Genomic DNA, 26,903 nt, shown 5'->3' with positions numbered 1-26,903 from the left:
CAAAACTTGCACAGTTAAATCCCCAATAAAATATTATTTTGTATGCTCAACGATTAATCGCAAGTGCACGATGTCAAGTTAGAATATAGTGTACGTGAGTACAAGTATCGTTCCGCTGAAGACTGTGTTTAACAATTATTATTTTCAGTTATTTAACATTTAGCAATGAAAATTGAGTTGTGTGATTATTCCTACTATACTCAAATAAATATGCAAGTAAAATGATTCAGCAAGTAATGAATGAGACTTTATATCTAAAATGATTGAGTAAAATTCGATGAAAAATGGATTTGTTGGGAATCTCGGTTCACCTACCCCTCGTTTATTAATCAATTCGTTCGATCGTGATCTACGCTTTCGACAGGATTTCCTAATCTATTGAGCACACTCTCTCAAGCTATGCCCAACTGATTCTACTCAATGAAGTAATTAAATGTCTTTAATTATTTATCAAGAGCAAATCGCATTTCGATCTATGAAATCCCCTAACTTTCGACCCTAAGGACTATGACTATCGGAACGTATCCAATTTCATATATCTATGTAAATTGTAGATCCGCGGATTATACTACTCGATCCTATCACTCGTTCTTCTCTCGAACTCACTCGTGGTATGAAAACGTCGTTAAAGTTAGCTACGCTTTAATGACGCGATAAAACAGTAGTAACATCAAGAATAACGCACAATCAAAATATAAATTAATTCAAACAACGTTCGGGGTATCATCCCCTTTAATCCCAACAAATAATAAAACTTTAGCTACTAGAATTCATGACTGAAAATCAACAAAACAAAATTCAAATGCTAAAACTAAATAAGAAATACTAGGAGTGACAAAAAACGCGAAGAACGACGCCCGGAAAACTTCAAATCTTCAATCCAAGCGCAAAGTGCTCTCAAAAACTCTTGACTGCTGCCAAATCCAGTCTCAATCTCTCTGAATGTCGACCAAGAATCGTCCACCCACCTTCCATATCAGCCACCCTCTCAAAATAAGGTAAAGAATCGGTTGCAAAAATCTTGCCAAAAATAGGTGGCGCTCGGGCGGTAGAAAACTACCGCTCGAGCGCCAACCTCTCTGTAAATTTCCTTGGGATGTGCGGCCTTCGCGCTCGGGCGGTAGAAAACTACCGCTCGAGTGCCAAACTCTCTGCAGCTTGGCCTTTGTAAAGCGTCTCTTGCACTCGGGCGGTATAATTTCACCGCCCGAGCGCCAACTCTTCTGTCGAGTTTGTGGACTTGATCACCTTTCGCGCCCGAGCGGTAGAAAATTACCGCTCGGGCGCCGCTCATTCTGTCCGTTGCCCTCTCTTTTGTACACTTTGCTCCATTTTTGGTTTTCCGGCCACTTTTCCTGCAAATTCATTGTTACGCCTTAAACGCATACAAATCTCGAGGATGAGATTAATGTTTTTAATGCTGTAACATATCCCAAAGTTTTTGTTTTGATGATACCACAACTTGGCTTAAAAATTCACTAATGTTTTATATTGAGGCATGCATGAAATTAAGATCAAGGTTACGTTCGGAAGCTCCGAAATTTGGTTCGGACGTTCCGAAATTGTGCCAATCAGAAGCAAAATAGAAGCTGTTCGGAAGCTGCGAGGAGCAAGTTCGGACGTTCCGAAGAATGGATCGGACGTTCCGAACACAAGCAATCAAATCGCTTCAATCCGGAGATAATTTGATCTGACTGTTGATTGAGTAGATTTCGGACGCTACGATGGACATGATCGGAAGCTACGAAGTGTTGAAGATTTCAAATCTCCGGAACGCGGGAATGTTCGGACCTTCCGAAGTTGTTCATACACTGTCTAAAAGAACTGTTCAGAAGAAACGAAGTTTGATCGGTCCCTCCGAAGCATATGTTCGGACCCTACGAAGTCAAGAACGGAAGATCCGAAGTCATTCCAGAATTACGCAAATTGATTTCAATCACATCGGACGTTCCGAAGTATAAACAGAAGATCCGAACCTTGGCGTCCAAGACTAGTATAAATAGGCCTTTGAGGATGCATTCTCAATCATCCCACTCCATTCTCTCTTGTCTCTTACAAAGCTTTTTACTATCTCTTGTGTGCGTTGATTAAAAGAGTTGTAATATCAAAAGAGTTGTAGAAAAAGAGTGAAAGTAATACTCTCGAGTGGGTTGTAAAGTTCGTGGCTATCCTTGGAGCCCTCAAGGCCAAGTAGACGCATCGAGGCGTGGTTGTAAAAGCTAGTTTGGAGCTCCTAAAGCCAAGTCGTTATAGTGATACCTCGATCCTCATCGAGAAGGGGAGACGTAGACGATTCTTCGTCGAACTTCCATAAACATCTCTATCCCTCTTTACTTTACGCATTTACTTTACTACGCATTTATTTTACGCACTTACTTTACGCATTCATTTTTATTTGTGATTGTCCCTCAAGTCTTCCGCTTGCAATTTTTGCAAACTCGTTTTAAAAACGCTAAAGGGCCTTAAAGAACCTATTCACCCCCCCTTTAGGTTCTTCAAGTGGTATCAGAGCCTAGTTTTTCAAAATCTTTTAAAATGGCCAATCTAGCAAGCGAGTATGCCCAAGGACAATCCACAAATCGTCTCCCTCTTTTCAATGGTACCAATTACGGATATTGGAAGAATAGAATATCTCTATACATCCAATCCGTCGATTACGACCTTTGGAAAATAACGGTGAAAGGTCCCTATATCCCCATGAAAACGGTGGATGATAAGGAAATTCCTAAGGGAATGGATGACCTCACCAAGGACGATATGAAACTTATCTCTCAAAATGCTAAAGCTATGAATATTCTTCATTGTTCCCTAGATATGAATGAATACAACCGAATCTCGGCTTGCACCTCCGCCAAAGAGATTTGGGACAAATTGGAGATTTGCCACGAGGGAACCAATCAAGTCAAAGAAACGAAGATAGATCTTCTCCAACTCAAGTACAAGACCTTTGAGATGGAACCCAAGGAGGATATCGACACCATGTTCCGGCGGCTCACCCAAATCATCAATGAGCTTGCCCAACTTGGTGAGAACTACCCAACTAAACAAGTGTGGAGGAGAGCCCTTCGAGCACTACCGACGGAATGGGATGCAAAGCGCACGGCTATCATTGAATCCAACAAGGGAGATGCGGCATCCTACGACCTTGATCAACTTCATGGGACCCTAAAGACCCATGAACTTGAAGTATCTACCCGGAAGGAGACAAAGAAAGATGACGACAAAGTAAAGGCGAAAGGGATCGCCTTGACCAGTCAACTTGAAGATAGCGACGATGAAGAAATGGCACTCCTCACTAGAAAGTTCAAAAGATTCATGCGGAGTTCCAACTTCAACAAGAAGGACAAAAAGATTGAGAAGGAAGTGACCTGCTACAACTGTCAACAAAAGGGTCACTATGCAAACGAGTGTCCCTCCAAGAAGAAGGCCGGCAAAGACAAGAAGAAGGCCCTTCTAGCCACGTGGAGCGACAGCGACAACGAAGAGGAGTCTACCCTATGCTTCATGGCAAAGGAAGATCATCTGACCGACTCGGATGACGACGAGGTACCCTCTTACGATGAATTACTCTCCGCTTACACTAGTATGTACAATAAGGCTAAGTCACTTAGAAATGAGAATAAGCAACTTAAAAATGAACTAGAAGCTAGGATGCATGACAACACTAAGCTCAAGACAAACCTAAGAGACTTAGAGAAAGCCTTCAACAAGTTCAATGTGAGTAGCGGTAAACTAGAAAACCTCTTGAGCATGCAAAGGTGTAACTTCGACAAAGGAGGTCTAGGATATGAAAAGAAATCAGTCAACTTCGCTAGTCTTATCGCAAAGGCAAAACTAAGAACACCACCAACATGCACTTACTGTTGTAAGATAGGTCACATAAGACCTAAATGCAAGAAACTTAGACACCAACACAATAAGAATAGTTATTGGAAATGGATCCCCAAATCCCCAACTACTACTAAACTCAAAGGACCCAAAGAAACGGGTACCAACTATCAAATTGTATCTCAATCTTGTAGGGACAAAGGGGAGACAAGTCATCGAGCACTTGGTATCTTGACAGTGGATGCTCTCGACACATGACGGGAGAAAAGAAGCTGCTACAATCCATTCGACCAAAAGAAAAGGGATCGGTGACCTTTGGAGACAACAGCAAAGGGATCATAGAAGGCATCGGCTCAATAGGTATATCTAACTCTACTATTATTGATGATGTACTTCTTGTGAAAGGACTTAAACATAACCTCCTAAGCATTAGTCAATTGTGCGATAGGGGTTATGAAGTCAAATTCACACCACACGATTGCACTGTATCACTCACAACTGACAAATCCATTAGTTTCAAAGGTTATAGAAGTGAAAATGTTTACAAGGTCGATTTAAAGATTTCATCTTTTTCAAAAATAAAAAGCCTTGTAACATTAAATGTTGATGACAACATTTTTTGGCATAGACGACTTGGTCATGTTGGGATGAGCACCATAGAAAAACTTTTAAAACTTGACCTAGTTTCCGGAATGCCAAAGCTGAATTTAAAATTAGATTCTTTTTGTGATGCTTGTCAACTTGGTAAACACACAAAGGAATCTTTCAAAAATAAAAATTTTGTATCCACTTCTATGCCCCTTGAATTACTTCACCTAGATTTATGTGGTCCCTCGAGGACAACCAGTCTAGGAGGTAAATCCTATGCTTTTGTCATTGTGGATGATTTTTCACGTTTTACTTGGACATTGTTTTTAGCCCATAAAAGTGATGCCTTTGATCATTTCAAAATTTTGTCAAAAAGGTTGAAAATGAGAAAAATCTTTTGATCAAACAAATCCGTAGTGACCACGGAACGGAATTTCAAAATGAAAATTTTTCATTTTTTTGTCAAAACAAAGGCATTGGTCACAACTTTTCTTGTCCTAGAACTCCTCAACAAAACGGTGTCGTTGAGAGGAAGAATAGGACTCTAGTAGAGATTGCAAGGACCATGCTATGTGAGCATTCTCTACCAAAATATTTTTGGGCTGAAGCGATGAGTTCTGCTTGTTACATCATCAATCGCGTATCAATAAGGCCAATTCTCAAGAAAACTCCATACGAACTATGGAGAGGGAGAAAGCCTAACATTTCTTACTTCCGCGCTTTTGGATCAAAATGCTTCATCCACAACAATGGTAAGGACAACCTGGGTAAGTTCGATGCTAAATCGGACAAAGGTATCTTTCTTGGTTACTCTACTTCTAGCAAAGCATATAGAGTCTTTAATAAACGCACTTTACTAGTTGAAGAATCTATTCATGTCATATTTGATGAAACTAACCCTTGCTTGCCTAGACCTGTTGTTTCTGATGATGATGATATAGATATCCTTGGCGAAGAGTTGGAGTCCACAAGCCTAGATGATGTTCCTAAAGATCAAGAGGACGCACCTCTTCCGAAGGAGTGGACTACGCACAAGGATCATCCCATGGACCTCATCATTGGTAGCCCATCGAAGGGAGTATCTACTCGCTCCTCTAATATGTGCAATTATCTTGCTTTTCTTTCTCACATAGAGCCTAAGAACATAGAAGAAGCTTTACTTGATGATTCTTAGATTATTGCTATGCAAGATGAACTAAATGAATTTAGAAGGAATAAAGTTTGGAATCTTGTACCTAGACCCACTGATAGACCTGTCATAGGAACTAAATGGGTATTTAGGAACAAGTTAGATGAGCATGGTACAATCACTAGAAATAAAGCTAGGCTAGTAGCTAAAGGATATAGTCAAGAAGAGGGAATTGATTATGATGAGACTTATGCCCCTGTTGCTAGACTAGAATCCATTCGCATGCTACTTGCTTTTGCTTGCTCTAGAGACTTTAAATTGTTTCAAATGGATGTTAAAAGTGCTTTTCTTAATGGTGATTTGAAAGAAGAAGTGTATGTTGAGCAACCTGTTGGTTTTGAAGATGTGCACTTATCTGATTATGTGTATAAACTTGATAAGGCTTTGTATGGTTTGAAACAAGCTCCTAGAGCTTGATATGAGAAATTGTCTACTTTCTTGCTGTCTAATGGTTTTTGTAGGGGTAAAGTTGATATTACCTTGTTTACCTTGACTAAAGATAATGATTTGCTGATAGTACAAATATATGTAGATGATATTATTTTTGGTGCTACTAATGAACACTTGTGTAGAGATTTTTCTAAGCTTATGCAGGATCACTTTGAGATGAGCATGATGGGCGAGCTCAACTACTTCCTTGGTCTCCAAATCAAGCAATGCAAGGATGGTTTCTTTGTCAACCAAGGGAAGTACATCAAGGAGATGCTCAAAAAGTTTGGGATGGAGTCTTCCAAAGCCTCATCCATACCTATGAGCACGACAGTCAGACTCGACAAAGATGAGGGAGGTAAACCTGTTGACCAAAAGTTATTTCGTAGCATGATTGGCTCCCTACTCTATGCGACTGCTAGTAGACCTGACATTATGTTTAGTGTTTGCTTGTGTGCACGATTTCAATCATGTCCAAAGGAATCACACTTATTCGCCTTAAAACGCATTTTCAAATATCTTTCAAATACTTCAAATCTCGGATTATGGTATTCTAAGAACTCATTTTTCGATTTAAAAGCTTACTGTGATGCCGACTTTGGAGGATATAAGGTGGATAGAAAGAGCACTAGTGGTACGTGTTTCTTTTTGGGAAATTGCTTGGTGTCATGGTTTTCTAAAAAGCAAAACTGTGTTGCACTTTCAACGACCGAGGCCGAGTATATGGCTGCCGGTAGTTGTTGTGCACAAATTCTTTGGATGAAGTATCAATTACTCGACTATGGTATTACTTTTTCAAAAATTCCAATCTTTTGTGATAATACAAGCACCATATGTCTAACAAAGAATCCAGTTCAACATTCTCGTACAAAACATATTGACATTCGACATCATTTTATTCGTGATCACATTGAGCAAAATGATGTTGAACTTCACTATGTTGACACCAAGAATCAAATTGCTGATATTTTTACAAAACCACTAGATGAATCTACTTTTACTCGTTTGCGTGGTGAACTTGGCATGATTGAGTTGTAAACATTAGTCAAATACTCTCGTACATATTTGTTAAATTGAGGGGGAGTATTATTAATGTGAGCATTATAATGTCGGATAATACAAATTAATTGTATTTATCCATAATTATGGCTCAACATTCATTTATGTGTTAAATATTTTAAATTTTAGGTGTTCCTCATCTTGGCTACTTCGGAATCACCGTTCCTTATTCGGATGCTTCGTTTCACTTCGGATCCACCGAACGTGTTCGGATCGTTCGAGGATGCGGATTCTTAGCTTATGTTTTTGTTATTTTTGTTTATTTTATCTTTATGCATCATTGTATAAAAGACTTGCATTTATTAGTGGATATTTTACCTGTTTATTTGTCTCTCTTTATGCTTATGTCTTTTTGATTATCGCAAAAAAGAGGAGAATTTATTTGGTTAAAATTGCTATTAAATGGTTATTAAATAAATTCGCCTTAATTCAACCTCTTAGATTTGTTATTTGATTAAGGGGGAGCTATTTAATAACATTTAGATTATGTTGATTATTGTTTCATGTTGATTATTGTTTCTCAATTTTTAACCAAGTTTTGTGATCATCAAAAAGGGGGAGATTGTTACGCCTTAAACGCATACAAATCTCGAGGATGAGATTAATGTTTTTAATGCTGTAACATATCCCAAAGTTTTTGTTTTGATGATACCAAAACTTGGCTTAAAAATGCACTAATGTTTTATATTGAGGCATGCAGGAAATTAAGATCAAGGTTACGTTCGGAAGCTCCGAAATTTGGTTCGGACGTTCCGAAATTGTGCCAATCAGAAGCAAAATAGAAGCTGCTCGGAAGCTGCGAGGAGCAAGTTCGGACGTTCCGAAGAATGGATCGGACGTTCCGAACACAAGCAATCAAATCGCTTCAATCCGGCCAGAAAGTGTGGTCGTGTGTGTGCTGTGGGTCTCACTAGCTCGTGCTTCAGACAGTTTCATTTGAAAATCATGCGAGCCACCAAATCAACAGTTCAATGCAAGTTTCCCTATCCCGAGTTCTGTTTCTAGTCGTGACCAACAAGTGAACACAAAGCGGCTAATTTTCAAGGTTGTACACCAGGAATTAGGGAGTCAATATCATGAGGTTTCGAACGGCTAAAGAAGATGGGACGTACACTGATCATTTTCATTATGCACTTGTCAGAATTTTTATCTGACATTCCTCAACGCCTTACTTCTCCATCCATTTAGCCTTGGGATAGGATTTCATCCCTTTTTGGCTCCCCCACACCTTACATCCCTTTTTTTCATTTACAACACTCTTGTTGTAATACTTCTCTTTTTTCTTTTTCTTTTTTTTGGTGCATAATTTTCTCAAGTGCACTCCCTAAATTTTGAGTATATGGAATGTTTGTTTAGTTGGATTAGGGATAACTCTTGAGGTATTATGAACAATTGGGACGAAAGTTATTCCGGTGGGTTCAAATGATCTACGCTATTTCATGTCACTGGTCGGTCGCGACTGTCAACAAAATTCATTCAAGTTCGACTTGCATCTTATGTTAGTCCAGTTCCTCCCACAGATTCTTAAACTCGACTATCGTGTACACTACTAATAATACCCACAATGTACGCATATAAATAAACATTTCATTTCACTGGGGGTATTCATAACGTGTGATACGACTAAGTAACATGCAGTTCATTCATCCACAATCATCATCGGCTACCAATTCACTAATTTCACCATCACGGCTACTCATGCAAGACACAGACGAATGCAAACAAATAAGAAGACGTACAACGACCCCCTCATACTTGACGTGTGCAACTCAAAATACAGAAATGCAAACACAAATGCAGACTAATAAACATGAAAGCTAATAAACATGCTAGACTGAAACAATGATAAGAAAGAAAAACAGAAAAACGGCAAAGAAATAAATATGCGAAGTAGGGGAAACAGTAAACTCCCCTGATCAAGTGTCATCCTCATCATGCTCCGGCGGTGGCACACCTGCGGCATCCCCATGCTGAAAATAATCATACTGGAACTGGAACGGGGGCGGGGGGGAGGTAGCGGAGTCGGTGGTATGGTCGACGGGTCAACGCCCCCGTGCACAAGCAAAGAGCGCATCATGGAGTCAATGTGAGATAAATGGTTCGTGACGTAAGAGTTGAACTGACTCTGATGCGCTTGGAAGGCGAGATTTTCATCCATCTTGTCATTTTGAGTTCGCCTGCGGGGTTGTGGTGGGCGACGTTGTGGCACGGCAGTGCTTGATCCACCGGCATCCTCCGCCCGAGGGGGAAAATCCGCCCGTCGTTTCGCTCTTTTTCTTTGTTCGTCCTCCTGACAAATTGGCTTCATCGGTTGAAGCCACTCCTCATCTTCGCGAAACACCACTCCCGCTCTCGCACACAATTCCGAGACAATGGTGGGGAAGAACAAGCCCACATGACTGTTGTGGGCACTCAGTGTGATTTGTGAATTGATAAGTGTGCCCACGTTGATGGCGTATCCCTCGGTCAAAGCATAAAGCAGCACCGCCCGCTCTTTCTGGACCTCGCTCTTATGCGAGACCGGAATCATTCTCCGAGCCACAAATAAATACCAAAGGGCAACTTTGGCTTTCAAATACTTCTCGTCAAAACAACTCGGCGAACCGCCCAATGGTTTCCATATCGTGCCCGGATGGCACAATGTGGCGAGAATCGTATCATAATTCGGGTTGGCAACTAATGTATGGAAGTGAGAGTCGTCAACCTCCGCTGTCCCTAACAGTGCATTGATCGTCACCGAGTCATACGGTACATGTTTACCCCTAAAAAACACCAAACCATTTCGCCCCTCCGCTGCATTGGCATAAAATTCGCGAACCACAGAGACTACCGCCGCCTTAGGTTGCTCACCGAATTTGTCCCATCCCCTTCTTTCCAATTCCACAATAGGTGTCATGTATCTATCTTCAAAAGTGCAACGTAATCCCCTCTCGGCTATGGGATTTCTATGTATTTTAGCATGATCATATCTCTCCCTAGCCGCCGCACTGACAAAACGGGTTCTATCAAACGAAGAAGAGGAAGAGGAAGAACCGGGGTTACCTCTTTGCTTCTTGGGGGCCATTGTGTTTGAAGAGTTGAAGATGAAGATGGTGCCGGAGAAGAAGACCCGATTGATGGAATACGCGTGCGTCCCGACGAAGAATATTCGCTTTGCCGAGGATTGGGTAAGGAATGGACCACCTGCACACGAAAATTGAAGAGGAGAGTTAGGGATTTGTGGGGGGGGGGGGGGGGGGGGTAGGGGGCGCGCAGAATGAAAGGGTAAAGGGGAATTCGCGACTTAAAAACAGTCGCGCTCGAGCGGTAGAAAACTACCGCTTGAGCGCGAATCTCTCTGGACTTTTTGTCCAGAGGTAAGCGCTCGCGCTCGGGCGGTAAAAAATTGCCGCTCGAGCGCCAACCTCTCGGGAACTTTTTGATCCCAAGGTAGGCGTTCGCGCTCGGGCGGTAATTAATTACCGCTCGAGCGCGAACCTCACTGCCAATTTCAAGAATTCTTTTTATTTTATTTTATTTTTTTTTGGTTTTTTTTTAAAAAAAAAACAAGACTAAAATAAAATAAACGCAAGAGAAAATAACTAAATTGACACGAAAGAAAATCTAAATCAAATGCGAGAGAAGGGGAAGAAAATAGTTCTCAATTTATAGTCGAGAGCTTGACTGTCGGTCTGTCTCAGTTCGGCATGTCTTGGAACCGGGTGACTCCAAGGTGTGGCTCAAGTGTGCCACCCATGTAGTGATTCAGACGCTGGGCATTGACCGTAAATGTCCCATCCTTCCCATCTTTCAATTCTACAGCTCCCGATGGATAAACTTTGGAAATCACGAATGGACCAAACCATCGTGACTTCAATTTTCCGGGAAACAGTCGCAACCGGGAGTTGTAGAGTAGGACATTTTCACCCTCTTTAAATTCTCTTTCGATGATCCGCCTATCATGAGCCTTCTTTGTCTTTTCTTTGTATGACAGTGCTAGATCATAAGCCAGATTTCGGAATTCCTCCAACTAATCTAGTTGAAGCAAACGCTGTTCACCTGCATCAGTAAAATTAAAGTTCAGTGCTTTTGTGGCCCAGTATGCGCGATGCTCTAACTCTACAGGTAGATGACATGCTTTACCAAACAAAAGCCTATACGGTGTAGTGCCTATAGGTGTTTTAAAAGCAGTCCTATATGCCCAAAGAGCATCATCTAATCTCACCGACCAATCCTTCCTACTGACACCTACCACTTTCTCCAAAATTCGCTTTATCTCTCGGTTAGACACATCCACTTGCCCACTCGTCTGAGGGTGATAGGGGGTAGAGATTTTATGTGTGACACCATATTTGCTCAAAAGTTTTTCAAATAGTTTGTTGCAAAAATGCGTGCCACCATCACTAATGATTGCTCGTGGTGTTCCAAATCGGTTAAAAATGTTTTTCTTTAAAAATTTTAGGACCACTTGAGCATTATTAGTGGCATACGCTTCCGCCTCTACCCACTTAGACACATAATCAACTGCAACCAAGATGTATTTTTTCGTGAAAGAACTGGGGAACGGTCCCATGAAGTCTATTCCCCACACATCAAAAACCTCACATTCAATGATATTATTTAACGGCATTTCATGACGGTTAGAGATGTTACCTGACCGCTGGCATTTATCACAATGTAGCACATAAGAACGAGCATCTTTGAAAAGAGTTGGCCAATAAAAGCCACATTCAAGTACCTTGGATGCCGTCCTAGTTGGTCCGAAATGACCACCTACCTCACGGTCATGGCAATGGTTGAGAATTTGATCAAACTCTTCCTCCGCAACACACCGTCTTATCATGGAATCTGCACAAATTTTAAACAAAAACGGTTCCTCCCAAAAATAGTATTTCACGTCAGAAAAGAATTTCTTTCGTTGGTGAAACGATAGGTTTGGTGGAGGTGTGCCTGTGACAAGAAAGTTAGCGAAATTTACATACCATGGACAATGTTTCATCTCAAACAGTTGCTCGTTAGGAAACCAATCATTAATAGCTTGATCTGCACATTCATTACTAACAAGCTCTAGTCTAGATAAATGATCCGCCACCACATTCTCAACACCTTTCTTATCTCTTATTTCCAAATCAAACTCTTGTAACAGTAAGATCCACCGAAGTAAGCGTGGCTTTGCATCTTTCTTAGCAAGCAAGTATTTAAGGGCAGAATGATCAGTGCATACAATTACTTTGGACAAAACAAGGTATGAATGAAATTTGTCAAGTGCGAATACTACTGCAAGTAGTTCCTTTTCAGTTGTTGCATAATTCAATTGAGCCTCATCTAAGGTCTTACTTGCATAGTAAATTGTGTGAAATACCTTGTTTCGCCGCTGGCCAAGTACGGCCCCCACTGCAGTGTCACTGGCGTCGCACATGATCTCGAAGGGCAGGTCCCAATCCGGTGCCACCAAGACAGGAGCCGTCACCAAGCGCTCCTTTAAATCCTCGTATGCCTGCAAACAGTTAGAATTAAAATCAAATGGCATATCTTTCATAAGTAGAGAAGATAGAGGTTTGGCAACTTTAGAAAAATCTTTGATGAACCGCCGATAGAAACCGGCGTGGCCTAAAAAACTTCTGACTCCCTTTACTGAGGCTGGTGGTGGTAAGTTCTTTATGACTTCAATTTTTGCCTTGTCCACCTCAATTCCTTGCTCTGAAACCTTGTGCCCTAAAACAATTCTCTCTTGTACCATGAAATGGCACTTTTCCCAATTGAGCACCAAGTTCGTCTCCTCGCATCTTCTCAACACGGATCTCAAATTCTGCAAGCACTCATCAAACGTTGCACCAAAGATAGAAAAATCATCCATAAATATTTCAAGAAATGTTTCAATCATATCATGGAATATAGCAGTCATACAGCGCTGAAATGTAGCAGGTGCATTACAAAGACCAAAAGGCATTCGGCGAAAAGCAAATGTGCCATAAGGACAAGTGAAAGTGGTTTTCTCTTGGTCCTCAGGTGCAATTGTGATTTGATTATACCCCGAATACCCATCTAGAAAACAATAAAATTCATGCCCCGCTAATCTCTCCAACATTTGATCAATAAAGGGAAGGGGAAAATGGCCCTTACGGGTGGCATCATTCAATTTTCTATAGTCAATACACACTCTCCACCCCGTAACAGTTCGCGTGGGAATAAGTTCATTCTTTTCATTGGTGATTACCGTAATCCCACCTTTCTTAGGCGCACATTGAACCGGACTTACCCAAGCACTATCGGAAATAGGATAGATAATATCTGAATCGAGAAGCTTAATGGTTTCAGCTTTTACTACCTCTTGCATTTTTGGATTTAGTCGTCTTTGAGGTTGCACGAGAGGTGAGTACTTCTCTTCCATCAAGATTTTATGCATGCATATCGATGGACTGATTCCCTTGATGTCTGCCACCTTCCAAGCGAATGCCCTTTTGTGCTCTTTGAGAACTTGCAACAATTTGTCCTCCATAGTATATGTCAAAGCAGCAGAAATAATGACAGGACAATGTGTTATTCTCACCTAGGAATACGTACTTTAAGTGCGGAGGTAAGGGTTTGAGCTCAAGCGTCGGTGGCTCCTCGATGCTCGACTTTGGAGGGATCAAATCTCTGCGTTCTCCTAGGTCCTCCAGTCGCATCTTCATTGGCTTTCTCCATGGATGGTTGGCATTGAGATGTGCCACAATTTCAGTTTTTTCATCGTCCAATTCCTCTTCTCCCAACTCAGTAGTGATAGTGGCCTCCAAAGGGTCCCTAAAAACATCCTGCACATAGTGAGAAACAAGAGAGTCAAAAGCATCAATTCTAAAACAGCTATCAGAATGCAGTGTGTGCTTAAGTGCATTAAAGACATCAAAAGTAATCTCCTCCTCGCCCACTCTCAATCTCAACTTCCCTTCTTGAACATCAATCAGTGCCTTGCCAGTCGCAAGGAATGGTCTCCCCAAAATGAGAGGCATCTCGGTATCCTCCTCCATGTCGAGCACCACGAAATCTGCAGGAAAAATGAATTTGTCCACTTTCACTAGTACATCCTCAATCACTCCGCGGGGGTACTTGACAGATCTGTCAGCCAGTTGCAAGGACATCCTCGTCGGCTTAGGCTCTCCAACCCAAGTTTCCTAAACACAGACAATGGCATAAGATTAATACTTGCACCAAGATCACACAATGCCTTATGAAAAACAACGTCACCAATCATGCAAGGAATAGAAAAACTCCCTGGGTCTTTTAGTTTTGGAGGGATTTTGTTTTGCACCAAAGCGGAGCAATTTTCGGTTAAGTTCACTGTCATATGATCCTCCAACTTCCTCTTATTAGCTAAATGTCCTTCAAAAATTTAGCATAACTAGGCATTTGCATTAGAGCATCGGCAAAGGGAATATTGATATGCAACTTTTTAAACACCTCAAGAAACTTACCGAATTGTGAATCTAGTTTTGCTTTTTTCAATGCAGCAGGAAAAAGAGGAGGTATCACCATTTTATGTTATGCAGTGGGTGCTCGTGTAGAGTTAGAAGACTTACCTTTAGATGTCGCAATCTGTTCATCCGGCACTTGAATTTTTTCTTTCTCTCTTGACTCCAACACTTTCCCACTCTTCAACTCGATGGCCTTCACTTGCTCTTTTGGATTAGTCTCGGTATTACTTGGCAAGGTGCCCGGCTCTCTACTTGCTATCATCTTGGCCAACTGTCCAATTTGATTCTCGAGCCCCTTTATCGATGCATCTTGGTTTTGGAGTCGAGTTTCAGTGGATCAAATAAACTTAGATATCATTTGTTCCAAGTTGGACTTTTCTTCTCTAGGAGGATCGGATCTGTACATCGGTTGTTTTCCATATTGTTGTCCTCCTTGCGGTCTATTCTGACTGTTTTGACCGCCCCATGAGAAGTTGGGATGTTGCCTCCACCCAGGATTGTATGTGTTCGAATAAGGATCATTCCTTGGGCGGTTTTGGACTCCCACTTGATTCACCGGTGCCTCATTTTGCACATAAAAGGGATTTCCATCTTGACAGTCTTTCACATAGTGTTCCCCTCCACATTTCTCACAGAATATCTCTTGCAGACGCATAGCTGTGCCACCCATGTTCAAGCCATCCAGCTTCCTGTTCAATGCATCCAGTTGTGCAGTAATAGCAGAAAAATCGGTTACCTGGTGAACTCCTGCACTTCTCCGCTGGTTGTTCCTGTCAGATTGAGGGTGATAACTGCTAGCAGCCATCTCCTCCAACAACTCATATCCTTCTTCCGCAGTCTTCCTCAAAAGGTTTCCACAAGCAGCAGCATCTATCATAGTACGATTAGGAGTAAGCAAACCGTAATAAAATGTTTGAACGACTAACCCAAGTGGTAACTCGTGATGTGGGCATCTTCGTAGTAGGTCCTTGAAGCATTCCCATGCCTCATATAAAGATTCCTGATCGAATTGAGCGAATGTTGTAATGTCTGCCCGCAGCTTCATGGTCTTGGAGGAGGGAAGTATTTGATGAGAAAAGCTTTCGCCATGTCGTCCCACGTAGCGATCGAACCTACAGGCAAACAATTTAACCACGCTTTGGCTTTATCAAGTAAGGAGAAAGGAAATAAACGCAACCTAACAGCAACATCAGAAACTCCATTGAATTTAAAAGTATCGCAAATTTCAAGAAAATCTGTGATGTGCGTGTTTGGATCATCTACTGCAGTTCCTCCGAATTGGACTGTGTTCTGAATCATCTGGATTATGGCTGACTTGATTTCAAAGTGATTTGCCCGCACGATAGGTCTCACAATGCTAGGGCGTGCACCCTCCAACGAAGGTTGGGCATATTCCAGCATTGGTATGCGACGCGGCATCTCGACTTGTCTATTTTCACGCTGTTCCTCCTCACCTTCTTCCTCGTGTCTCTCCATCAGTTCTTTAAGCCTCTGTTGTCTTCTCCTGTGGAAGGTTCTTTCAGTTTCAGGATCGAACTCAAGTTCCACGTCAAGTGACCTTGGCATGCACTGGAAGGGATATCTGTAATAAAATATAAAGTGTTATCTCAAGAGAAATAAAACAATGCTAAAGGAAATAACTAAAAATAAAATTGTAGATTAACAGTCCCCGGCAACGGCGCCAAAAACTTGATCGAGCAAAACTTGCACAGTTAAATCCCCAATAAAATATTATTTTGTATGCTCAACGATTAATCACAAGTGCACGATGTCAAGTTATAATATAGTGTACGTGAGTACAAGTATCGTTCCGCTGAAGACTGTGTTTAACAATTATTATTTTCAGTTATTTAACATTTAGCAACGAAAATTGAGTTGTGTGATTATTCCTACTATACTCAAATAAATATGCAAGTAAAATGATTCAGCAAGTAATGAATGAGACTTTATATCTAAAATGATTGAGTAAAATTCGATGAAAAATGGATTTGTTGGGAATCTCGGTTCACCTACCCCTCGTTTATTAATCAATTCGTTCGATCGTGATCTACGCTTCCGACAGGATTTTCTAATCTATTGAGCACACTCTCTCAAGCTATGCCCAACTGATTCTACTCAATGAAGTAATTAAATGTCTTTAATTATTTATCCAGAGCAAATCGCATTTCGATCTATGAAATCCCCTAACTTTCGACCCTAAGGACTATGACTATCGGCACGTATCCAATTTCATATATCTATGTAAATTGTAGATCCGCGGATTATACTACTCGATCCTATCACTCGTTATTCTCTCGAACTCACTCGTGGTATGAAAACGTCGTTAAAATTAGCTACGCTTTAATGACGCGATAAAACAGTAGTAAAATCAAGAATAACGCACAATCAAAATATAAATTAATTCAAACAACGTTCGGGGTATGATCCCCTTTAATCCCAACAAATAATAAAACTTTAGCTACTAGAATTCATGACTGAAAATCAACAAAACCAAATTCAAATGCTAAAACTAAATAAGAAATACTAGGAGTGACGAAAAACGCGAAGAACGACGCCCGGAAAACTTCAAATCTTCAATCCAAGCGCAAAGTGCTCTCAAAAACTCTTGACGGCTGCCAAATCCAGTCTCAATCTCTCTGAATGTTGACCAAGAATCGTCCACCCACCTTCCATATCAGCCACCCTCTCAAAATTAGGTAAAGAATCGGTTGCAAAAATCTTGCCAAAAATAGGTGGCGCTCGGGCGGTAGAAAACTACCGCTCGAGCGCCAACCTCTCTGTAAATTTCCTTGGGATGTGCGGCCTTCGCGCTCGGGCGGTAGAAAACTACCGCTCGAGCGCCAACCTCTCTGCAGCTTGGCCTTTGTAAAGTGTCTCTCGCGCTCGGGCGGTATAATTTCACCGCCCGAGCGCCAACTCTTCTGTCGAGTTTGTGGACTTGATCACCTTTCGCGCCCGAGCGGTAGAAAATTACCGCTCGGGCGCCGCTCATTCTGTCCGTTGCCCTCTCTTTTGTACACTTTGCTCCATTTTTGGTTTTCCGGCCACTTTTCCTGCAAATTCATCCTGCCCGAGTGAGATATGATAAAATGCAAATGTTTACTCTAAAATGCACAGAATGTTAATGAAATAAACGTATGCACAATGCAAAACACACACAGACTAATGCAATAAAACACGTAAAAACGACACATATCAGGTTGCCGCTATGAAAACTTTATTTGGTAGGTTTTAAGCCCATTCCTCTTGACAGACAGTATATTTGATCTCTATTTAATGTTTTTTTAAGCGGATCCGCTAAGTTATCCTTTGATTTAATATAATCAATAGATATAACTCCATTAGAGATCAACTGTCGCACACTATTATGTCTTCGACGAATGTGTCGAGACTTGCCATTGTACAAAATGTTTTGTGCCCTTGCAATTGCTGACTGGTATTTCAACCTTAGCTAGACACCCCACACTTTGAGGTACTTGTAGGAAAGTTTGTGACCTTTCCGCAATTCATAAAGTGACTTGTCATTTTTCTTGTGGGGTATCTTGTTCAGGATGTAATTAGCCGATAGTATTGCTTCCCCCCACAAGTTTTGGAGTAGTCATGAACTTATTAACATAGCATTCATCATATCTTTCAGAGTTCGATTCTTTCTTTCGGCAATGCCATTCGATTGTGGTGAATAAGTAGCAGTCGTTTCATGAATTATACCCACAGATATGCAGAATTCATCAAAGGTGCTCCGTGTTCGCTCCCTCTATTGCTTCGAACTCTCTTTATTTGTTTGCCTAGTTGATTCTCAACTTCGGTCTTATAACATTTGAATGCTTCAAGAGCTTCATCTTTCGACCTCAAAAGATATACATAACAGTACCTTGTATTATCATCAATGAATGTCACGTAATATCTTTTCCCTCCTCTAGTTTGTACAAATTTTAAATCACCAAGATTGGTGTGTATTAATTCTAGAGGAGTTGAACATCTTTCAATCGAGTGGTAAGGCGCTTTGGTCATTTTTGCTTCAACACATATCTCACATTTGTGTGTTGGATCGACGTTGTGTTTAGGCAATAATTCAAGTTTCATTAAACGTTACAAGGTATTAAAATTTATGTGTCCTAAACGAACATGCCATAAATGAGAACACTCAAGCAAGTAAATAGAACTTTTTCCTTTATTACTTTCAACAACACTTTGGCTTATAGCCATTACATTCAACTTGAAAAGGTTCTCATCGAGATATCCTTTTTCAACAAAATGACCATTCTTTGTCAATACAACCTTGTTAGACTCAAATACTAGTCTAAACCCGTGTTTGACCAACAAAGACCCCGACACGAGGTTCTTTCTTATGTCCGGTACATGAAGTACATCAACAAGGGTTACTTCCAAACCCGATGTCATCTTCATTACCACATTTCCGGTGCCCACCACCTCAGATGTTTCGGAGTTCCCCATGTATAGTTTTCTCCAGGTCGATGGAGTGTATGTGGAGAACATTCCCTTGTTGGAGCATATGTGTCGAGTTGCTCCCGTATCAACCCACCATTCATTGGGGTTTTCCACCAAATTGGCTTCCAAAATAACTGCAGACAAATTAAGTTCAGAAAAATCAAATGGTACCGACCTTTCTTGAACTACATTGGCTTGAGGATTTCCCTTCTTTGGCTTCCTACAATCCTTAGCCATGTGATTCGGTTTTCCGCAGTTATAAAAAGTGCCTTTGAACTTCTTCTTGTTTGGTGGTTGTTGGCCTTGTTGTGGTTGCTTCTCAAACTTCCTCTTCTTTCCTTTGAAACTTGTTTCAACAATGTTCACTTTGCTGCCATTCCACTTGCCTTGGCCTCGGTGTTCTTGTTATCCTCTTCTATCCCCAATCTCACAATGAGATCCTCCAATCCCATCTCCTTTCTTTTATACTTCAAATAATTCTTGAAATCCTTCCACAACGGAGGGAGTTTCTCGATCATAGCAGCAACTTGGAAGGACTCGCTTAGACTCATTCCTTCCGCATGAATCTCGTACAAGAGAAGTTGTAGTTCTTGCACTTGACTCATCACAGATTTTGAGTCTATCATCATGAAGTCTACAAATCTCCCAACAATGAACTTCTTCAAGCACGCATCCTCCGCTCTGTATTTCTTATCAAGCATTTCCCAAAGTTCCTTGGCGGTCTTGACTTGACAATACACATTGTATAATGCATTGTCAAGTCCATTGAGGATGTAGTTCTTGCACAGGAAATCACTTTGGTTCCATGCAGCCAAAGCGGCCCTCATGTTGGTATCTGTCTCGTTTTCAGCAACGGTGGGAGGTTCCTCCTTCAAGAACCTTGACAAACTCAAGGTTGTGAGATAGAAAATCATCTTTTGTTGTCATCTTTTGAAGTCCTCACCAGAAAATTTCTCCGGTTTCTCTCCTTGTGCAATGGTTGCATGTGGTGTTGTAGATGTTGACGCCATTGAAAATCTTCTTGTAAATAATCAAAAATCACAAATTATTCTTAAGATTGTTGTTTGTGGTATCAAAAATGAGAGGAGAAGCAATAAGAAAATAGATGAATGGCTTTGTAGAGACAAGTGTTGAACACTATCTCCTTAAGAAGAATTTGCCCCTCACAATGTGCTAGAGGTTTGTGGCAATCTTCTCCCAAGATACAACTACAACTCTTGAATAATGAGTACTCAAATATTCAAGTTGTATCACAAGAAAATGAAGAAACTCTCTCTTGTAGAAGAAGGAAGAAGAAGAAGATGCAAAGAGATGATATGTTGTGTATGTTATTTTGATTTTCAAATAATCAATCATATAATGTTTTTCATGTAAAAGACACGATCTTTCATTCATAGGGGTGTCCCTTGACCCTTGTAACTGACCACAATCATCAAACAATGGCAAAGGAAATGAAAAAACATCAGAAAATTCGAAAAAATCCGAAAGGACGCGTCTGTGCGCGCAGGGGCGCACGCCCGCTCGCACGCTGCCGAGCGCCAACTGCTGCTGCTCGGCATGTTACTTTTCTGCTCCAAAGCTCGATTTGAGCTTACAAACTTTGTTGATTGTTATATTAATCAGCTCAAACTATATGTTTATTTCGCAAATTATAATGAATCTTTTCGCCATTTATTACACTCTATTTCCTCTTTTCTTGGAATCTATTTCCGTTTTTTCCTTTGCAAACTATTAAAGACTGATTTAAAAAAATGGCTCAAGCTTTCCGTAATACAAAAAGAGAAAGCCTTAGATTTAAATGTTTTCATCGTGATTTTCACCAAATATAAATTCCATGTGAACATAATACAAGGAAATCACCCTCACTAGCCTTTCTTTGTTCCGATAGATTTGTTGGGTCTGGACCTGATAACATAGATCCCCTAATATTTCAATTTTTGCGCAGAGCAGTGAGCACTTTAATACAAAAGGTAAAATAACTAGTGAGTTATAAAATTATTAGTACTTTGTTTTGTGATCAATCTCTGTCGTAAGGGGGGATAAAAGACATTCCAACGAAGTGAGTGATACAAATTACATACAAGTCACGGCACAAATTCTTTTGACCCTTGCTCAATGGTATTGATATTTCAGTGCCGTAACCTAAGGATTATATACTATATTTCTTGAAATAAGTAACATAGTAATTAGCAAAAACTCGCGAACCTTCTACAAGACGAAGCACATCCGAGTACTGAACATTCTTTATATATATAGATACACACACAAACGTGTAATCGAAGGTGAAATACATCTCAGGACTTTTAACGAAGATATTAAGTGTTTCAGTTGACAACATCAAGGACCAACTTCCGGGACTTAAAAACCGACCATTTCAAGCGTCTTTGGTAGCCTGCTTGGAGAAGTGCAAGCGACAAAACAAAAATCCATTTGAAACCCATCTGTGCCGATTCCGAAAGAGAGAGGTTTAGGCTTAAGTACAGTGATTTATCTACCACAATAAGCTATGTAGGAAAAACAGTTTTCCACACCAAACTTGAGCTATCAAGAAGATTGTGCAAATGGGAAAGGATATATAAAACATAAATGATGCATGAAGAATTCATCTCGAATTAAGATATATCAAAACCATAACGTTTATAGTAGTCATGACAACTATTTGAATTGTTATATGCATATACCCATTGGATAATTCCAAAACTCTTTTATAACAATTCGGTATTCACAGCATTCCTTTACGTAAGGTTTATTTTAGCCCCAAACCCCCCCAACCGATTTGACAAATTTTCCTACCACACATATTACTAGAACTGCAGTGATTACAGTAACAGATTTAAATAATAATTTGTGACTGAGACAGAGAGACCAGGGGGAGAGAGAGGCGTACCAGTTTTCGTTCTTCCATTTCTGGTTCAGCAGCCCACGACAAAAAGGTCACAACATCTTTTCCCATCTGCGATGTCAGGAGACAACAAGTTGCTTAAGCATTTGATACAACACAATTGATTTAAAATATAAAGACCGTGTCACCTGTGCTTCAGTTGCAGGGGTACCATCTTCATACTCAATAGCACCATCATTAAGCATTTTAGGCATCGCAATGGCTCCACCAGGGAAGTAAGGATTATAGTAAAGGCCCTCGCGAATCTGCAATTTACTCGCAGATCCAAGGCAACAATTAACTTTGTCAGAAAGGAAATACACGGGTCATTGCTTAAGTTATATTTTAACTTGTTAGACCAAAGCAACATGGAATGCGCGAAAACAAGAAAGAGAGAGAACAAAAATGAAAAAAAAAATGTGTGAAAGTCAAAGTTGAGCTAATGTAAGAGAACGTGTGCGCATGACAGGGTTTCAAGTATCTCAGTACAGATGTTACAGACTAGCTCACTTCTAGCACATTCAAGGGACAAACAGATGGCAAAGCGCAAAAATTACCGTTACACCAGCGGGAGGATCACGGTACCCTGTTAGAAGCGCAAAAACATAATTCTGGCCATTGTGGCGGGCCTGATGTAAGTAAATCAGGATTAGATCGTTTACTTTTAAAATAAACTAAAAAATATCCAAATCTTGGAAAATCATGATACTGCCTTGGTGATAAGACTTAAATCTGGGGGATATGCTCCTCCGTTTGCAAATCTTGCAGCCTGTTCATTAGTATAAGGTTCAGGAAAGCGGTCACTCAGCTTCCCTGGCCGAGTAAACATCTCACCCTCATCATTTGGGCCATCAACAACTTCAATCTCTGCTGCCATAGCTTTAATTTCTTCCTCAGTGTAAGCCACACCAACAAGATCACGGTAATAAATAAGTGACATAGAGTGGCATGATGCACAAACTTGTTGGTAGACCTGGTGACCACGGCGAATACTGGTCACACAAATTAAAATTTCATTGCCAAGACAAGGAACTAATTCCTGATAAAACAATAAAGGCTTTTGATATCAAATGATAGGATTAAGTATTAACATATCCTTGGTAACATAAAATGCTCGTGGAAAAGAAATTTAATGTTATTGGCGCCATAGTGTTAGTTTTTCTCCAAATTCAATCAGCGTGGTTAGAAAAAAAAATGCTTGAACCCTAACTTTGTGTCAAAAAGAGATCCATATCTAAAGTTTCTCAAATTCAAAAAATGTGTAATGATGAATTTACTTACGATGCATGGTCATATGAACTAAGGATGCCTTTATGAGGCCAGGGATAGCTAGCAGACTCCAACCCATGCTCAGCCTCATCAGAAGCGTAAGCTACTGCTGCACAACTCAGAAGCCCTGAGGCTCCCAATCCAAAAACTGCAAATGATTTGAAGAACTTTGAGCCAGCAAATTCAAATCCGCCCTCACCATGTTTTGGAAGAAATGTTGGTAACAATGGAACAGCCTACACATTAAACTAAAAATGTCACTAAATAAGGAATAAAACCTCTGTTCAGAAAAATTTTACAACTTTCCCTTCATCTAAAACATGTGATTTAAGGAACTTGAAGATTGATTGGAGAGACAGGGGTTCCATGGGCAAGCAGAATAGACTGGCAGGAGACAAGGACAAATTTTACAACTTTCCCTTCATCTAAAACATGTTTTTTTGATTTTGACTGGGCAGGAGACAAGGACAATTTCTCATCTACAGGTGCTTATAATTTTTATCTCCGAAAAATCCCCATATCATTGGGTTCTAAAAAGAAAAAAAAAATTGTTGCTCGATCTTCCAGCGAGTCAGAGTATCGATCGGTTGCCAATACTGCTGCTGAAATTAAATGGATTTGCTATCTACCATCAGACCTTGGAATTACGCTCCCTTATTGTCCGGTGATATATTGTGATAATATTGGAGCTACACAGTTATCTTCAAATCCAATTTTTCATTTAAGAATGAAGCACGTTGTTATTGATTTTCATTTTATTCGAGATCGAATTTAAAATGGTGCTCTTCATGTAGCTCATATTTCCTCAACAGAAAGATAGCTTATGGTTTCTGCAACTCAAGATCAAGATTGGACTTATCACTCGAAGTCCATCTTGAGGGGGCATGACAGAGAATAAAATATTCTCTTTAGTTTTAACAAATTTTGATAACGCCAACAACTCTAGTTTATAGGAATAGTAGCAAACTTCTGTTACTCGTGACTTGTATATATACAAAATCTTGATCAATTAATGAAACATAGAAATGATAAACCACAAAAATCTATCGTGTAACACATAAAAATACTGATAAAGAAAATTTGACAATGAATGGAAGAGCGGTCGCGATGTCTGCCACCCTTCATTACTGCTCCTGTGCCAAGACTCAAAGTGCAGATTCATGTGTAGTTGAAATTAAAGCTTCTTGTTTGAGAATACTAGTTAAGCCAACAACAGAAAATGCTCAATCAAACCAAATTTTTGACAGAAAAATAAAAATTATAATTGAAGTCAATTGCTTAGGAACAAGATTTTGCCTGCAGCACCTCTACCAGTCAACAATACAATACTACCTCCATAAATTAGAGTAGACGCTGGATGACTAGATCAGCAATCCTTTTTCACATGCCATGCCAATCACTTCTCTAAATATCATAAGCCAGTACAACAGAAAAACAGAACTTTAAGCCTTAAAATACCTTGAAATCGACGGTTGTAAGAGGAACATCACTCACTACACTCCTGCGCGTGAATTGCGCCAAAAATTTATTGATACACCAGAATCCTGATACATTCAGAACCAAAAAAAGGTAAAGAAAATCCCTCGACTACGATTACTCTATCCTTGTCAAATTGAGAGACATCGAAATGGAGGAATTGATGAGGAGAGAAAAAGCTTACTCGTCATCTTCTTCTTTCTTCTTCCACAGTGAAGCAGATCACTTTACCAATCATAAATCCACTCGTAATATAATTGTAAGTAGAAATAGATTTAAAATATTGTATGCAAATGGAATTAAACTGCACAAATTGAAAATATATCATATATTTTTCTGAAAAATAATATATTTAATTTTAACAACAAACTTGTAAATAAATTGAAAATTATTACATTAAAATTTGATGGCAAATTTGTAAATAACTTGAAAATTAGTCAATTAAATTCAAAAGTAAATTGGTAAATTGTTATTGGCAAAAACTTATCTGAGACGGTCTCACAGGTTGTATTTTGTGAGACAGATCTCTTATTTGAGTCATCCAAGAAAAATTATTAAGAGTATTACTTTTTATTGTGAATATCGGTAGGATTGGCTCGTCTCATAAATAAAGATTCGTAAGACTGTCTCACAAGAGATACTCATTGTGGTTTTGTCAATTGCATGTATATGTGTAACACATTGTAAATATGAGGGGAATTTGAGGTGATCCACTTGGATGTGGATTAGCATAATATAAAAATAAAAAATAATAATAAATAAATGATCATAATCAAGTGAGAACCGAATAGTAGAATAAAGGGAAAGAGAAAAATTCAAGTTATATCTCTCAAAACTATAGTGAAACGTTATCCAAACTCAGAACAAATTATATATTCGAAATCTTCGTGTTGAGAGCGTCCTTTAGATTTGGCACCTTTATGTATTGAATCGGTATAATAGCATATATTTGAATTTTATTTCAATATATGTGATAGAATAAGCGACAAGAGACTAACTTTTAAAGTTGAAAATGAATTATGTTATGATTTCAATTTTATATGAATTTTCAAAATTTCAAAAAATATTTGAAACTTGAATTTTGATTGTAAATGAACTTATGTATAATAATGATTGTATACTAACGAGTTATTATGGTTTATAATGTAATATAATTATGATAATAATGAAAAGGTTAAATGGAATAGCGTCAAACGAATTGATACATTCAAATGCGTTATTAGGATTGCATTTGAATAAATTAATTGATTGAGATAAATATTTTGATTATGTAGATAGATTTTCTGTACTGAAATCCTAAAGCTACATTGAACTAGAAACGAAAGATTGATGTATGTTGCGACCGAGTAACATACGACATGTATCTGTGTCATATAATATATGTTTGATTGATTTGATTGAACATATGTGTCTATATGCCTTATTTGTTGAGTTGATGTGGCATACATGACATTCATGATTGATATATCGATGTATAAAATAAATATGTTGTTAACACATACCATTTTATTCATACATCGATACATGACATGTATGTTGAGCTATGATCCTTTGATACTTTTATATAATTCGATTTTGATTATCGGGTTTGTGAGCACGGTGCTATATTTGACATTATGTTTCCCTTAAAAATATAGTCATTTGTGGTTCCTATGATTGATTGGTTGAAATTTGGGATTTGATGGCTATTTGCCGACGTTATCATATAGATATTTCCTTATACTTGACTGAGGTCAGTGTGCCAGCTTGAGTATTGATTTGATAGAGATTCGATTGGTTCCGATACTTGCTCAGTAGATGGGCATTTGACCTGGTATCTCATCGACATGCATAGATTGCATATCATATATCATTGTATAGATACATGTTGTATATATTATGGTTGTTCTATACAGAGCGTTTGCTCACCCCCAAGGGCCTGTTGTTGTCTTTGTGTGTGGACAATGACAGATACTCCAGGTTATCAGGAGACCAGATAGGGTACTTTTGGAGCGAGTCACGACTGAGTTGATGTTGAGTGGGGTATCCCAGTGTATAAATGTATCTATATATCGGGGCATGTCACGGGGATATGATTTGTTTGTATGTAGATGATTTCGGTCATGTGTGGGCTTATTTTATGATATGATGTGTTCAGACGAGAATTTATTATATACTATTTTTAGTATTATAATTATAGTTGACACATTTTGGACTCATTGTAAAGAAATTTTTTACTCGTTTTTCGTCGTAATTAGTTAATCCTAATCAAATTTAGTTTTAATAACGATTAGGAGTTAAAAACCCTACTCAGTATTGTGTTCAA

General features: G+C 39.5%; 2 protein-coding genes and 1 non-coding gene across 3 annotated transcripts; 1 reads left to right on the top strand and 2 right to left on the bottom strand.

Annotated features, from left to right (window-relative positions):
• Positions 1-15,458: 15,458 nt before the first annotated feature.
• LOC140804094 (small nucleolar RNA R71) lies at positions 15,459-15,564 on the top strand. Its single transcript, XR_012112053.1, has one exon. It is a non-coding gene; the product is annotated as a small nucleolar RNA R71 (small nucleolar RNA).
• Positions 15,565-19,334: 3,770 nt separating this feature from the next.
• LOC140802915 (uncharacterized) lies at positions 19,335-19,886 on the bottom strand. Its single transcript, XM_073158528.1, has one exon. It carries the CDS (start codon positions 19,884-19,886, stop codon positions 19,335-19,337), a length of 552 nt encoding a protein of 183 aa, XP_073014629.1.
• Positions 19,887-21,002: 1,116 nt separating this feature from the next.
• On the bottom strand, positions 21,003-24,893 carry LOC140803468 (cytochrome c1-2, heme protein, mitochondrial-like). Its single transcript, XM_073159359.1, has 8 exons — positions 24,783-24,893; positions 24,581-24,666; positions 23,135-23,358; positions 22,566-22,845; positions 22,411-22,482; positions 22,003-22,119; positions 21,860-21,925; positions 21,003-21,413 (listed from the first exon to the last, which is right to left on the bottom strand). Exons 1-8 carry the CDS (start codon positions 24,787-24,789, stop codon positions 21,297-21,299), a joined length of 969 nt encoding a protein of 322 aa, XP_073015460.1. The 5' UTR covers positions 24,790-24,893; the 3' UTR covers positions 21,003-21,296.
• Positions 24,894-26,903: the final 2,010 nt, after the last annotated feature.

Source organism: Primulina eburnea, chromosome 10 (genome assembly GCF_022965805.1).
Source record: "Primulina eburnea isolate SZY01 chromosome 10, ASM2296580v1, whole genome shotgun sequence".
In the NCBI taxonomy this organism is placed as follows: domain Eukaryota; kingdom Viridiplantae; phylum Streptophyta; class Magnoliopsida; order Lamiales; family Gesneriaceae; genus Primulina; species Primulina eburnea.
The sequence above is the reverse complement of the archived record's forward strand: the minus strand, read 5'-3'. Positions and strand labels throughout refer to the sequence as shown.